Source organism: Berghia stephanieae, chromosome 3 (genome assembly GCF_034508935.2).
Source record: "Berghia stephanieae isolate SIO BIC M18660-M18661 chromosome 3, UCSD_Bste_1.3, whole genome shotgun sequence".
NCBI classification, from domain to species: domain Eukaryota; kingdom Metazoa; phylum Mollusca; class Gastropoda; order Nudibranchia; family Aeolidiidae; genus Berghia; species Berghia stephanieae.
Genome location: NC_088362.1, coordinates 9,034,073 through 9,046,721, shown reverse-complemented (window position 1 = coordinate 9,046,721; position 12,649 = coordinate 9,034,073). Strand labels below are relative to the sequence as shown.

At 34.9% G+C, this 12,649-nt stretch overlaps 1 protein-coding gene across 2 annotated transcripts in view; it reads right to left on the bottom strand.

Moving 5' to 3' along the window:
* The window catches only part of LOC144967120 (uncharacterized), a 107,339-nt gene that overhangs the window by 40,694 nt on the left and 53,996 nt on the right, over window positions 1–12,649 (bottom strand). For both annotated transcript variants that reach the window (XM_078903965.1, XM_078903966.1), the window contains exons 31-35: window positions 9,249–9,361; window positions 8,078–8,191; window positions 7,477–7,650; window positions 5,722–5,878; window positions 3,378–3,493 (exon numbers count right to left, since the gene is read on the bottom strand). In XM_078903965.1, coding sequence (XP_078760091.1) covers window positions 3,378–3,493; window positions 5,722–5,878; window positions 7,477–7,650; window positions 8,078–8,191; window positions 9,249–9,361 — 674 coding nt within the window. The remainder of the gene's footprint in view (window positions 1–3,377; window positions 3,494–5,721; window positions 5,879–7,476; window positions 7,651–8,077; window positions 8,192–9,248; window positions 9,362–12,649) is intronic.

Here is a 12,649-nt window from a genome sequence, read left to right as displayed (position 1 = left end):
GTTGTCCAGCAAAATCTCGGACTGAAAAATCCTACCTTAAGAGGAATAATCCTACCTAGCAACTTAAGAGCCAAGTGTAGCATGAAGTCGACCAAATACGTTTTAAAAATGCACCTGCGCACACATTTGTAATTCATCATCGAGACTTTTCATCGATTTGAAACATATAAAATTCAGCCTATTTTAATTACTGCTACTATACTAACAAGTTTAAGATGACAGAGACTGGTTCAAATGTTGCTAAATAATCAAGTTTAGTTGCAGCACATTTGAAACGTTATGAAATAAAACTTGCCCCAATTAGATAAAAACTTTAGAACTGACAAAATAAATAAAGAATCCAACTGACTTATAACTGACACAAGAACAATTGTAAAATAAATGAAATAATTTAGAAATGGATAACTGCCAACCAGGGAGTTTTAAGATAAAAATTAGGGAGATCGGCTAAACTGTATGAGATTGCATATTACTTTTCTTTAAGTAAAAATAGTAGTTGTAGTAGTAAATTGAACCAATAAATACTAGAGAATATTCCTACCTGTTTACTTTGACAAGATAAACACACCTAAAGATGAAGTATGCTTCTTTCTCTTGAACCCAACCCGTTATAAAAGCTTGCTTGGAAAATATAATCAGAATCAGATCAAGATTATTTTTCTGATTGAATACCTTCTTATCATAGATGTTGATTTAATTTTATGTTTAATTAACACAATATTTGTAGCAAATAGTGAAAGTGTGAATCATATCTGATAACATTTAAAGTGTATTGGATGCTAAAATGCATATTTATGCAAATCAACAAACTTTAGGTTTTAGTGAAATATAGGCGTCAATAAATCAACTGCTTTTACTACCACTTGTTGTAAATTAACTGATCACTTTATACCAAATATTATGGTAAACTTAAACCAGTTGTTGTAAACATTGTTCGTATTCCACCACAGACTGAGCAATTTGATTGAAGCAAAAACCATATGGCAGCCATGTGTAAATTTTGACAAGCAAAAGCATCTTGTTTGTTTGATTTTAAGGGTTTTACAGTGCTTTCGACACATTTAGGTCATATCAGCGCCAGTAAGTTGAAGAAAATGGAATAGTTAAATTATTGTAGATATACAATCAAAGGACCCAAGAAACAGTAAGACAATGGGGAATTGGTTCAAATAGGGAGCAGATATAGATACCAAGAGCATACCATCAATTTGAATCAAAGGACCCAAGAAACAGTAAGACAATGGGGAATTGGTTCAAATAGGGAGCAGATATAGATACCAAGAGCATACCATCAATGTAAGTTTGAGATCACCTTTAAGTCTCATCTAGAGAACAGCACATGGTCCCGCTAAGAGGAATACACTCAAATGTTTACAGAACACATCCAAAACAGAATGCATAACAAATAATACATAACAGAGAGATTATTTACAAGAAAAAAATATCATCTTTCAAAACTATAACTATACATTTGTATGTTTCCTTCCCAGTCAATGACTCCAGCCAGGGCTAGGACTAGATCAAAACTAAGTTATCCCATTCCAAGACATAGGCAGAAAGCAACTCGGAAAACAGATATAAGGGGATATAACACACAGCATGACCTCCTGCCTACCGTGGGAGATCAAAGAACCCACCCAGCAAAAGCAGCTTTTATACAAGTCTACATCTTATTCAGATTGGATTAATTTCCATTCTTTTGATCTCAACATTTGTAAGGTTCAAAGAGATAAGCTGTGATGAGAGATGATAAGCTCTCACTAAACCCATTGATCACAAGGCACAGTTGTCAATCTCATGATATCGCTCAGTCTCTCCTTACAACTGTCATTGTCTAACCGTTGTATATATTATGCCCAACCCCCTTGCATCCTATCTAATGGTCACAGATGACCTCACAAACCTATACTGCAATGCCCCATCCTCTTTTGTGTCTAATAGAGTGGTGAAACATTACTGTAGCATTAAACCCCGCCCACTGCCGATTCTTCAACCTGTCATGATTTTACCCACGATGAAATTTAAGCATGAGATTTTGTTTGATTGATTCCTTGAATTTGCCACTTTTTGAGCTCAAAAATATGTCGTGATTAACCGAAGTTTGTTGCAATTAACCAGTGACTTTTACACAGAATTAATACCATTTCTTAGGGAATGTTGCAATTATCCAGAGTGGACTGTATAATCATAATGTTGTGATTGTAATAGGGATGTCTATGTAGTGGTGGTGGTTGCAGTTGTGCTGTGATGATGTGGTGGTAGTGGTTGTAGTGGTAAAAGCAATGATGATGATCTGGTTCTGGTGTTTGTTGTAGTGGAAGAAGTGATGATGATATGGTGGTGGTGATTGCAATAATGGTAGAGTTGTGGTGGTGGTAGTAGTAGTAGTAGTAGTAGTAGTAGTAGTAGTAGTAGTAGTAGTAGTAGTAGTAGTAGTAGTAGTAGTAGCAGCAACAGCAGTAGCAGTAGTAGTAGTAGTAGTAGTAGTAGTAGTAGTAGTAGTAGTAGTAGTAGTAGTAGTAGTAGTAGTAGTAGTAGTAGTAGTGGTAGTAGTAGTCGTAGTCAAAGTTGTAATGATACTGATATATAATAAAAGGAAATGACGATGGATGAGTGTCGGACGTACAACACTGTATCCGGGAATTTGATGGAATTTTCCACGAATAAGTGTGGGCATGTCCTGCATCTGCAACGTACACAAGGCTCCGTCTTACGTTGATTACCGTTGATTACCGGCCATATCCCCGATTAAAATAAAACGGGAAGCGGCTAATTTCCCAACTATGTCCGGGCAATCTCAATACTACAAATAGAATTTAATTTATGATCGAAACTATAATAATTTGGATAAAGTTCATGGGGACATAGTAAATCTTAACATGAAAAAAACCCCACAAAAATGTTACATATCTCGTCATTTTAAATGTTAAATTATTAATTCACATCCTGTTCACAAAATTGTAAAAGGAGGTAAAATGTAGATGAGTAATTCCAGATACTACATTTAATATGTGCATTAAAGTTTTCCTGGAAGAACGGTTGGGTGCAGAATATTCATCATTACAAATTTTTTGCTCCATTGAAGCAGTTTTGTTCCAGGTTCACAGCAAGGGAAGCTTAACTTTTACTAAATATCATGCAGAAAGATACATGATTTAGCTATACAAAAAAAAGTTTGTATAAAGAAACTGATGATAAAGCAATGATTCTTAAACTAGGACTAACACTTTATGAATATAAAGAAAACAATAACATGGATGAGGAAAGAATTGCTTATACTAAAAAAAAAGAACGGAGAGGGGGGGGGGGGGTGAGGAAAGTAAAGCATTTAAATGTGAAACATTGGGTTACAGTGAGCAAATTTTTTTTTCACGTACGCTCTCTCCAATTAGTCCATGTCAATGCAATTCTGTCATTCCTAATGTATTTGTGTTTCTTTTTATCCTTCCGAAGTCCAATCCATATATTATCTGTAGGCAATCTGGCGACAGATCTGAATTTTTCAATTAAAAAAATTAATGTTATGGAAAAAGAGAAAAAAAAAGAAAAAAAAGAACGAAAGGTGGATTAAGTCACTTGGAATTGATCATGTATTTAGAATTAAGTAATACCAGGAAATGGCCTTGTGGCATAAATGTATATAACACTATTTGTAAATGAATTGTGCCAAAAGATATGTCAGAAGGATTTAGATAATAAAAATCGAATTTATAGCCACAAATGTGAGATGTACAAAATTTTCTGTTTTGGCTCATTAAGAAGAAAGAACATAAATTTTTAAGTGACTTGAAAGTAGAATCTCATATTTCTGACAATTTTAAGAGTAAATGCATTTTTATTGTAATCTGGTTCACCCTGACATAATACCAGATTGAGGCAGTGCGTCACATTTCACCCAAGTGTTTTACATGGCTTTAATGTTCAATGCATTCCTGCTCTATAACAAGGAAATGCTGAATGAATTTTTCACATTGCTAAGTAGGGTTGGAATCCACATATATTTCAGCTACTTATTATAAAACTTTACAATAGATCATAAATCTTCCTCTGACAATTGGGACTTGTGACTAAATCAAGTCAAATGTGTATAATTTTCTGCTTACCGACCACATTTCTTATTTTCCCCGAAACATCATACCAATTCAACATATTTATTTTAAAACAATAACTCAAAAGGAAAAAGTGCATGTTATATATAATCTTGTTCAGCAAATCACAGCACTAATTTCTCAGAACTACAAGAAAAAAAATATATTTAAATTTTGTGATGTATTCAAGAAATCTGAATGTAAAAATTGTTAGTCGTAAACGTAACGAATGTGACGATTTTTTAAAATAATTGGTAAGGAGAGGGTTAAATTGGGACGATGAAATGTAGAACTTAATGCTTTTAATATGGATTGATGATATAATCGTCAAGAAGCTCAATTTAGCCAGCTAAGACACTGCATGCATAGTGAGAAGTTGTCATTTGGAGCCATATCATAAGGTCCATGAAGCTGGAGTTTGTCTCAGTTCATTAAAAAGACAATAAGAATTATGTTCTATTTGTTGGACAAGACGGTAGTCGATGGCAAAGTACTTTGTGCAGATCTAAGAGCCATTGAAATCAATGCTGGGTCAGAATGTAATCTTGACTTGACCACTGGGATCGATCCAGTCCCTTTATGTCTTAGTTCTACACAATTTTCAAAAGGGTGATCAAAAACCTCTTCAATAGATAGCGATACACACAGACAGTTTGTGTTGCCCCTGTGTGATGTTAGTAAAGAATGTGTGATTAAGACATCTCTACATATTTATAATTTGTAAACCCCAAAGGAATAGCTACATGTGTCATTACTTCCCCCTCAAGAGTTATCTTGCTTATGTTGATTAATATTGAAGAGAATTTTGATGTTTCAATTACAGATTAGGCATCGTCTTTGGTTAAGAATTGTTTTTGTTTTTTTTAAAGTTGAGAGACCGAAGACTCATTAATCATTAATTAGGTCTTCTTAGTGGAATTCGTATATGCATTAGTAAAAAAACTATTATCATCATACAATTTGAAGTAAATAATATCTGAATCTGATTCTTCCTTTAATGTCCACCTTCACTCATGAAGATTTTGACATGAACAATACAATGAGGTGAATATTAAGCAGTGAGCTAGAAGCTCTGTAAATAAATCTAAAATGGGTGCAGATGTAAATTGTTCCAATCCGAGATGGTTTTGGGTAGTAAAATGAGGATTTTCTGAGGTCTTTGGTAGATGTCAGGGGGATAAAAATGTCCATGTGGGAAGTCCTGAATGTTCGTGTTGGTATTTGGAGATCAGAATTTGAAATCACCACAGTTGTTCATATACAGTTCCTTGTCAATTTAACAGTTCAGTGTGAAATTTTATAGATCTGGAGTGGGATATGTTGAACCTGTGCTGAAACACATTGCTAAGTATCTGAGTATGTGTATCGATTAAAGCAAATCAAAGGGCTTAGTACACCTTGCTTTGTTTTTTTAATGGAAAAAGATTCAAAAACGTTTATATCAAATTGAACTGTTCAACCCTGGTGTAAACATGGAACTGTCTGGAGAGAGAGAGCAGGAGAGGACGGCAGGGGAGAGAACTGAATTGTGAAATGTTGATTATTGATGATTTGTGTTGAGCTCAAAGGATTAACTCGAGTAAGTTTGTTGAAGAAATTATCTGGTCTGGACTACACTATAATTGAAACTCACCGCAATGAAGATATGAATGAAGCTTGAGCCTGGTTCTCGGGAACAGCAACTCTTGAATCATGCTTCTTACAATCCTCTTCGGCACTTTCATAAATTATTTTTCTCTCTACATATTTATAACAATTTCCTTGGAAGTATATGAAATCAATGGGGCAAGCTGTGATAGAATAATAACAAGAAAGATGATAATGATAAAAATAATGATAATGATGATGATGATAATAATAATAAATAATAATAATAATAATAATAATAATAATAATATAATAATAATAATAAAATAATAATAATAATAATAATGATGATAATAATAACAATAATAATAATAATAATAATAATAATAATAATAATAATAATAATAATAATAAATAATAATAATAATAATAATAATAGTACTTATGATGATTGTGATAATTATGATGATAATGAGGAGGTAATGAGGTCAATACACAAATACCATGAACGTTTGTTGAAGAGTTAGCAGTAAGCATATGAGCTATAGTCTCCACACAAACATCTAGAAACAGTTGAGACATCGAGTAATCTCTAATATTGGGGGAATATATGCCTCAAGAAGTTGCGAGAGGGACTCAAACTCTAGTTACATGTTTGAAACCACTTTTTTAGGAGTGGTCAGTGGCATCGATTGTAGATAGTCCCTTTTGTCCCCCGTCATTTCCTGATATAATTAATATAAGTGTCCTATCTACTCACTTTTCTGAATTAAAATTAACCCAAAATTTGAGCTTATTCAATGTCTCAATGGTCTCTGTGTTACATGTTTGGGTTGAGAAAACAATTTATTTGTTAAACTGTTCACTCGCCCAAAAAACTCTTGTTGTTTGTGTGTTGACCTTGTGACCTCAAGAAGCAATGAAAGACACTAAACCTGCGAGAGAAACCAAAGATAGATATTACTTGCGAAACTGCATTATTAGGAGTGATGGGTGACATCGATTATATAGCGTCCCTCTCGTGGCAAGATTGTGGGTTCAAATCCTTATCACCGCAAAGCTTATACTATTCTTTTTGTCTTCTGGCACTATTCTACTCACTTCATTTCCTGTTATTATAACATAACTGCTCCACACACTTTTCTGAATCAATAAAACAGAAATTTAGACCTAGCCTCATATATTCTATCAATATTCAGCACATTGAAAGAATGGAATCAATGTCATGCATTACTATATTAGGTTTTTTTAGACCGTCAGTTAGGTGATTAGTTCCTTAATACATCAATCAGACTATAAACATTTATGGTCACACAGATTTGGCATGGGTATCTGGTCTTGTGGTAAGACATTGGCCATTGGGCTTATAGGTCCTGGGTTCGAGTCCCTCTCTGAGCAGTGTATTGTTGGACAAGCCCATTTACTTACATTCTCTGTACTGAGGTGGAAAATGAGTACCTGGCTGTAAACAGTATTTTATCTGTCGGAAAAAAAGTGTAATATTGTAATAATACAGGTGTTGTGCCTCGTCCTTATGTTGAGTGTTGCTCTTGGCTAGGGATCCCTCGTAAAATGCTTTGAGCAAGTTATGTGGATATTGAGCTATATAAATGCTCAAGTTTGTTTAGTATGTTGGTACTTTTCATTTGGTGGGCAGATGTTGTGAGTATTTTACTGAAATGTATAGCATCAATAAATCACTGCATATAGTTTTGAGGTTGAAACATATAGTGGCTATTGAAAGCATAATATAATGACTATATCATAAATATTGGCATGAACGCTAACCACAGACACTTACCCAAACATGCAGTGTTAGCCACAGACCATTCACCACTGGAAAGACAGGTTCTTTTAACATCAAAGGAATTTTTGTTACACTTATAGATGATACTGTGACCAGCTGCGTAGGAGTTCTGTTTTTCACCTTGAGCTATGCCATTGGGAACATCGGGTGGGTTGCTGCAAGTGGCAACTGTGAAAAAAGAAGTGGTTAAATATCATAGTTAGTAAGTAAATTTGCTTTGTTAGTAAGTAAATTTGCTTTTAGTTAGTTTGAATGCCCAAAAAATGAATGCTGAATCTTTTTTTTTCTCTCTGAAATCATTCTCACTCGGTCTTCCGTCTTCTAAATAATGTCTCTCTCACTTTAAAAAAAAAGATGTATTTCTGGTTGTATTTTGTTAATAGAGACATGAAAAATGATTTATCTACACACTTTAACGACAAATATGTGTGATAATGAATTTCCTGAAGATTAATTTATCATTTGCCGAACGTAAATACACAAACTTCGCCAAGCCCGCTGTCAGTTGTGCTTACGTTTTATTTTCACACTTGGCTTAGTTTAGTGAGAGACAATGAACCATCTCTGTGTATCTATCTCTGACAAAATTGTTCACCTCTTTTAATATACTGGTCCAATTCACAGGTTTTAGCACAATCCATGGATTTCATTGTGCACTCGCCCCTTCTCTTGCGCTCTTGGCAATCATCACCAACATCATGTAGATTTTCTGGATGAATCATTTAAAAGATGAAGAGATTATATTTTATACAGGCACCTTGGTTCAAAGGTCATGGCAAAAGTCCTACCTAGAGGACATAGCAATAACATGAGAGTCAATGTCATGCATTACTATATTAGTTCATTTAGACAGTCAGTTATGTGATTAGTTCCTTAATCCATCAATCAGACCATAAACAATAAATCCCGATAAATCCCGTGTTAGTTCGGAATGAATTAAATAAAGAAAATTGAGTGTAAGCCTATAGCAAAAATGACCAGAGTTAGTAACTTTTTCAGTTTAAGTAAAAAGACTCACTCTTTTCAATGACTGTACTTTTTAACCATCAAATATTATAAGTTAAACTTAAAACTCAATTATAAGCAATAGTTTTACCCCACACCACACCGATTTGAGACAACTGGTCATATTTATACTCTTGACAAAATCGCCATTTTACAAACGTTATCTTTTCTGTGAAAACCGTTAAAAGGAAAGGGGAGCAATGCTCATTGTCAAGGAATAACCTTAAGTATTTCTCTATATGTGCAACATATAAAAACAATGTGCTTAAGGAGTATAAAAGAGAATTCATAAGGTAAAGTGACAAATTAGGGAACAGGAACTGGTGTGAGATAAACATCTTTTGAGGCCCTTAAGGCAGAGCTAAAGCAGTGGGGTTAGTTTATCAATAAAAGAATAAATAATAATGGCATTTATCAATAACATTTATTTCCCTTTTAACACTCCCCTTACCACCCATAGAAAAATCGTCACATTCGTTACGATACAACCAATAGTTTTCTTATTCAAATTTCTCTTGTACATCATAAAACTTAAAGCAAATTGGACAGTGCGTTGAAGGGCATGTTTTGCTTAAGAAATTATGTATGTCAAGAATTTTACTGCTATTATGTCAGAGTGATAAAAAAATATTTTTGTGTTAGTTGGGTGTGAAGTTTTAGGGAAAATCCTGAAAATGGCTGGTAAGGAGAGAGTTGAATTGTCTACATGTAATAAGAAAAATATTCGAAAACAAAAAAACCGTGTCAGATTAAGGTCATACCTAAAAGGCAGACATCACAAAGGGCTTTTTTACAATCTTGGGTGTAGCACCAGGGTTGTTTTTCAGCGTCAGGATTTCGACAGTAATTGCTGTCTAGATTGTCCATGAAGTCTCTGGGGTGTCGTAGACATACATGTTTTCAATTACTAAATGCATCATACATGTATTTACAGGTCTGATAACTTAAATTGTTATGGTCTCATTGTTGTAATAGAAATATTCTCAATTTCACTAAACAAAATGTTCATTACAAGAATGTTAAATCAAGCCCATAATTGCGTTCAGTTATCAGACCTGCTAATATGTGCAATTTATATAAATGCATTTCTTGGTATAACGTCGTTTTTTGCTTTTGTTTTTGGTTTGAATTGATTTTACCCACCCCTCTTTTTAGGTGCGGTTGGGGGGGGGGGGGAGGCGTGGAGATGAAGATTTGTAGAGACTTTAACAAAAAAAAAAAAAAAAAGAAAACAAACAAACAAAAAAGAAAGAAAGAAAAAAAGAAAGCTTAAAATTTATCTTGACTTTATACCTCCTCCTCCTCTAGGTTCCATGCCTGGTCCAGGCTTCGGATACTGCATGAATTATCTCTCTCCATTCCTCCCTGTCTCTTGCTTTTTCAAACAGCTCTTGGATTGTTAGGTTGGTGAAGCCCTTCAGTTGGTCTATGAGTGTTTTTCTTTGTCTCCCCCGGGCGCGTTTACCAGGTATTTTTCCACAACTTACCAGGTATTCATTTTTATCTTTCCTTACTATGTGTCCGAAAAAGGATAGTTGTCGATCCGCTATTAAGGGCATTAGTTTCCTTTGTTGGTATGTTTGTTTTAGCACTTCTTCGTTCGTTTTGTGTGCAGTATACGATATTCTCTGCATCCTTCTCAAGCACCACATTTCAAAAGCTTCAATGTTCTTTTGTGTTTCTGCATTTGTAGTCCAGCTTTCGCATCCGTATAACAAGATTGGCCACACGTAGCACTTCAAGACTCGGAATCTAATCCCGAACGACATCTGTTTGTTTTTCAAAATGTTTCCCAGGTCCATGAAGGCCTGTTTGGCTTGAGTTATTCTTGCTCGTATGTCTCGGTTACATCTTCCATCTGTTGTCACTATTGAACCTAGGTATTTAAAACTTTCTACGTTGGTAAGTTGCTCGCCGTGAATCGTTATATTGCAGGTGTTGTTGTTTTCGGGGGTTTTCTGTATTACCATGCATTCCGTTTTGGTGATATTCACTTCCATTCCCTTGGCTTCACTATCTACTACCACTTTGTCAACAATCTTTTGAAGTTGGATTTCTGATGTTGCAATGAGTACCGTATCGTCTGCGTATCTTATATTATTTATGTTGTGACCTCCTACTTTTATTACCTCCATATTAGTTATGCCCCTCATGATTGTTTCTTGGTATAGATTAAACAGATCTGGTGAGGCAACACACCCTTGACGGACTCCTTTCTTAATAGGAATGGAATTTCCTGTAGAGTTTCCGATTTTGATAGATGCCTGCTGGGTGTAGTATAATGTTTGCATGAGTCTGAGGTCTTTCTCATCAGCGCCAATGGAGTGCAGTTGTTTTAGTATTTCTTCGTGGCGTACTCTATCAAAAGCTTTTTTGTAGTCGACAAAACAGAGGTATAGTGGGGTCTGAACCTGTATAGCTCTTTCACTTAAAACACGGAGGAGGTATATTGCGTTCCTTGTCCCTCTGTCAGGTTGGAATCCATATTGTTCTTCTGCGATTTCGGGGTTAATCTTATTCCTTAGCCTGTTGATAATTATACGCAACAGTATTTTGTTGATGTGGCTTATTAAACTTATAGTTCTAAAATTTTCGCATCTGACTGCACCTGCTTTCTTTGGTATTGCTATGAAAATAGAGTTACAGAGATCTTCTGGAATTTTCCCAGTGTTGTATATATTGTTGAATAATATGTGAAGTTCATCAATTGCTAGATCTCCTAGGCTTTTTAATACCTCTACAGATATTTCATCAGGGCCTGTTGCTTTACCATCCCTCATTCGTTCCATGGCATGTTCAATTTCACTTTTGGTGATGTTTGGTCCGCTTAATGGTTCTTTGAATTTCAATGGTGGTTCATTTCTATTTGGATCATTGTACAGTTCGCCTATGTATTCTACCCATCGGCTTTCTATATGTTGTTCTTCAAATAGTAGTTCCCCTTGTTTGTTTTGGATACAACTTCCTGCTGCTTTGCTTTTCCTTTTCCCTGATAGTTCTTTTATTCTTTGGTGAGCTTGTTGGGGGTTGGGTTTGTATTCTCTTTCGATTTCTTTATACACCAGAGCTTTAAAATAAGAAGTCGCATTATGAGCCTAACACAATGGGATATAAGGTAACCTACTTATTGGCAAGTAAACACTTTGGAGTTCACTTGACAACAAGCACCTTACCCTATTTCTTTTTACCCTCTTTTGTAAAAACCCATAACCCTGTCAAAAAAATTAACATAGTCTTTCATCGGCTGAAAATGAGATCAAATTAGCAAAAAAATAAGAATGAATAGTTTGTTACATTTGTAAAGCTCACAAGCAAGCTATTTGCAATAGGAATAATTTCCCTTCACTATATAAATCACTTGTGAAAACCCACCTGGACTTTGCGAGCCCCATTAGGTCACCATTGACTACAAAATTGATAGAGCAAATCAAAGGAGTGCAGCGAAGAGCAACAAAATAACTACCTGGTATGAAGAACTTAAGTTATGCGGAGAGATTGAAGAAGTTGAAACTACCAACACTAAGCTACAGGAGAGCCGGGGGGGGGAATGGGGGCAGGATAGAAATTTACAAAATACTGATGGGAATATATGACAAAGAAACAGGTGGATTTATTAAGATGTCAAGTGATGTTGTTCCAAGAACAGGAAATAGATACCACCCACTGAAAATTTACCATCAGCATTCTAAAACATCACTGAGAAAAAAATTAATTTGCCCTAAGTTTACCAACATTTGTTGTAACTGAGAATTCTGTAAATACGTTTAAAATCCGTCTTGATAAGTTCTGGTCAGACCAAGAAAGGGCATATGACAACTTTAAAGCCAAAAATTGAGACTGGTGAAGAGGAGCCTTAAAGGGGCCTGTATCGGAAACCTACTATAACTAATAATAAGTAATTTATATTTCCTCAGTCATCATATACAGATTTTGTTCTTTAATTTTAAATAGTGCGCCCTAAATTCTGTGGGTCTTAATGACGACTGGACCAGAAAATTGAACTGACCACAACTGCTCTCCCATTGGTTGAAATTTCCACATTGCCCAAATGCCATTACGCCATCTTAGAATGACATCGGTAATATTGCCTAAATAATCTTTTCTTAGATTTAAACAGTGCTGTCCATTAGAGGAGAGGAAAATGCTGGTATGTTTTATTTTA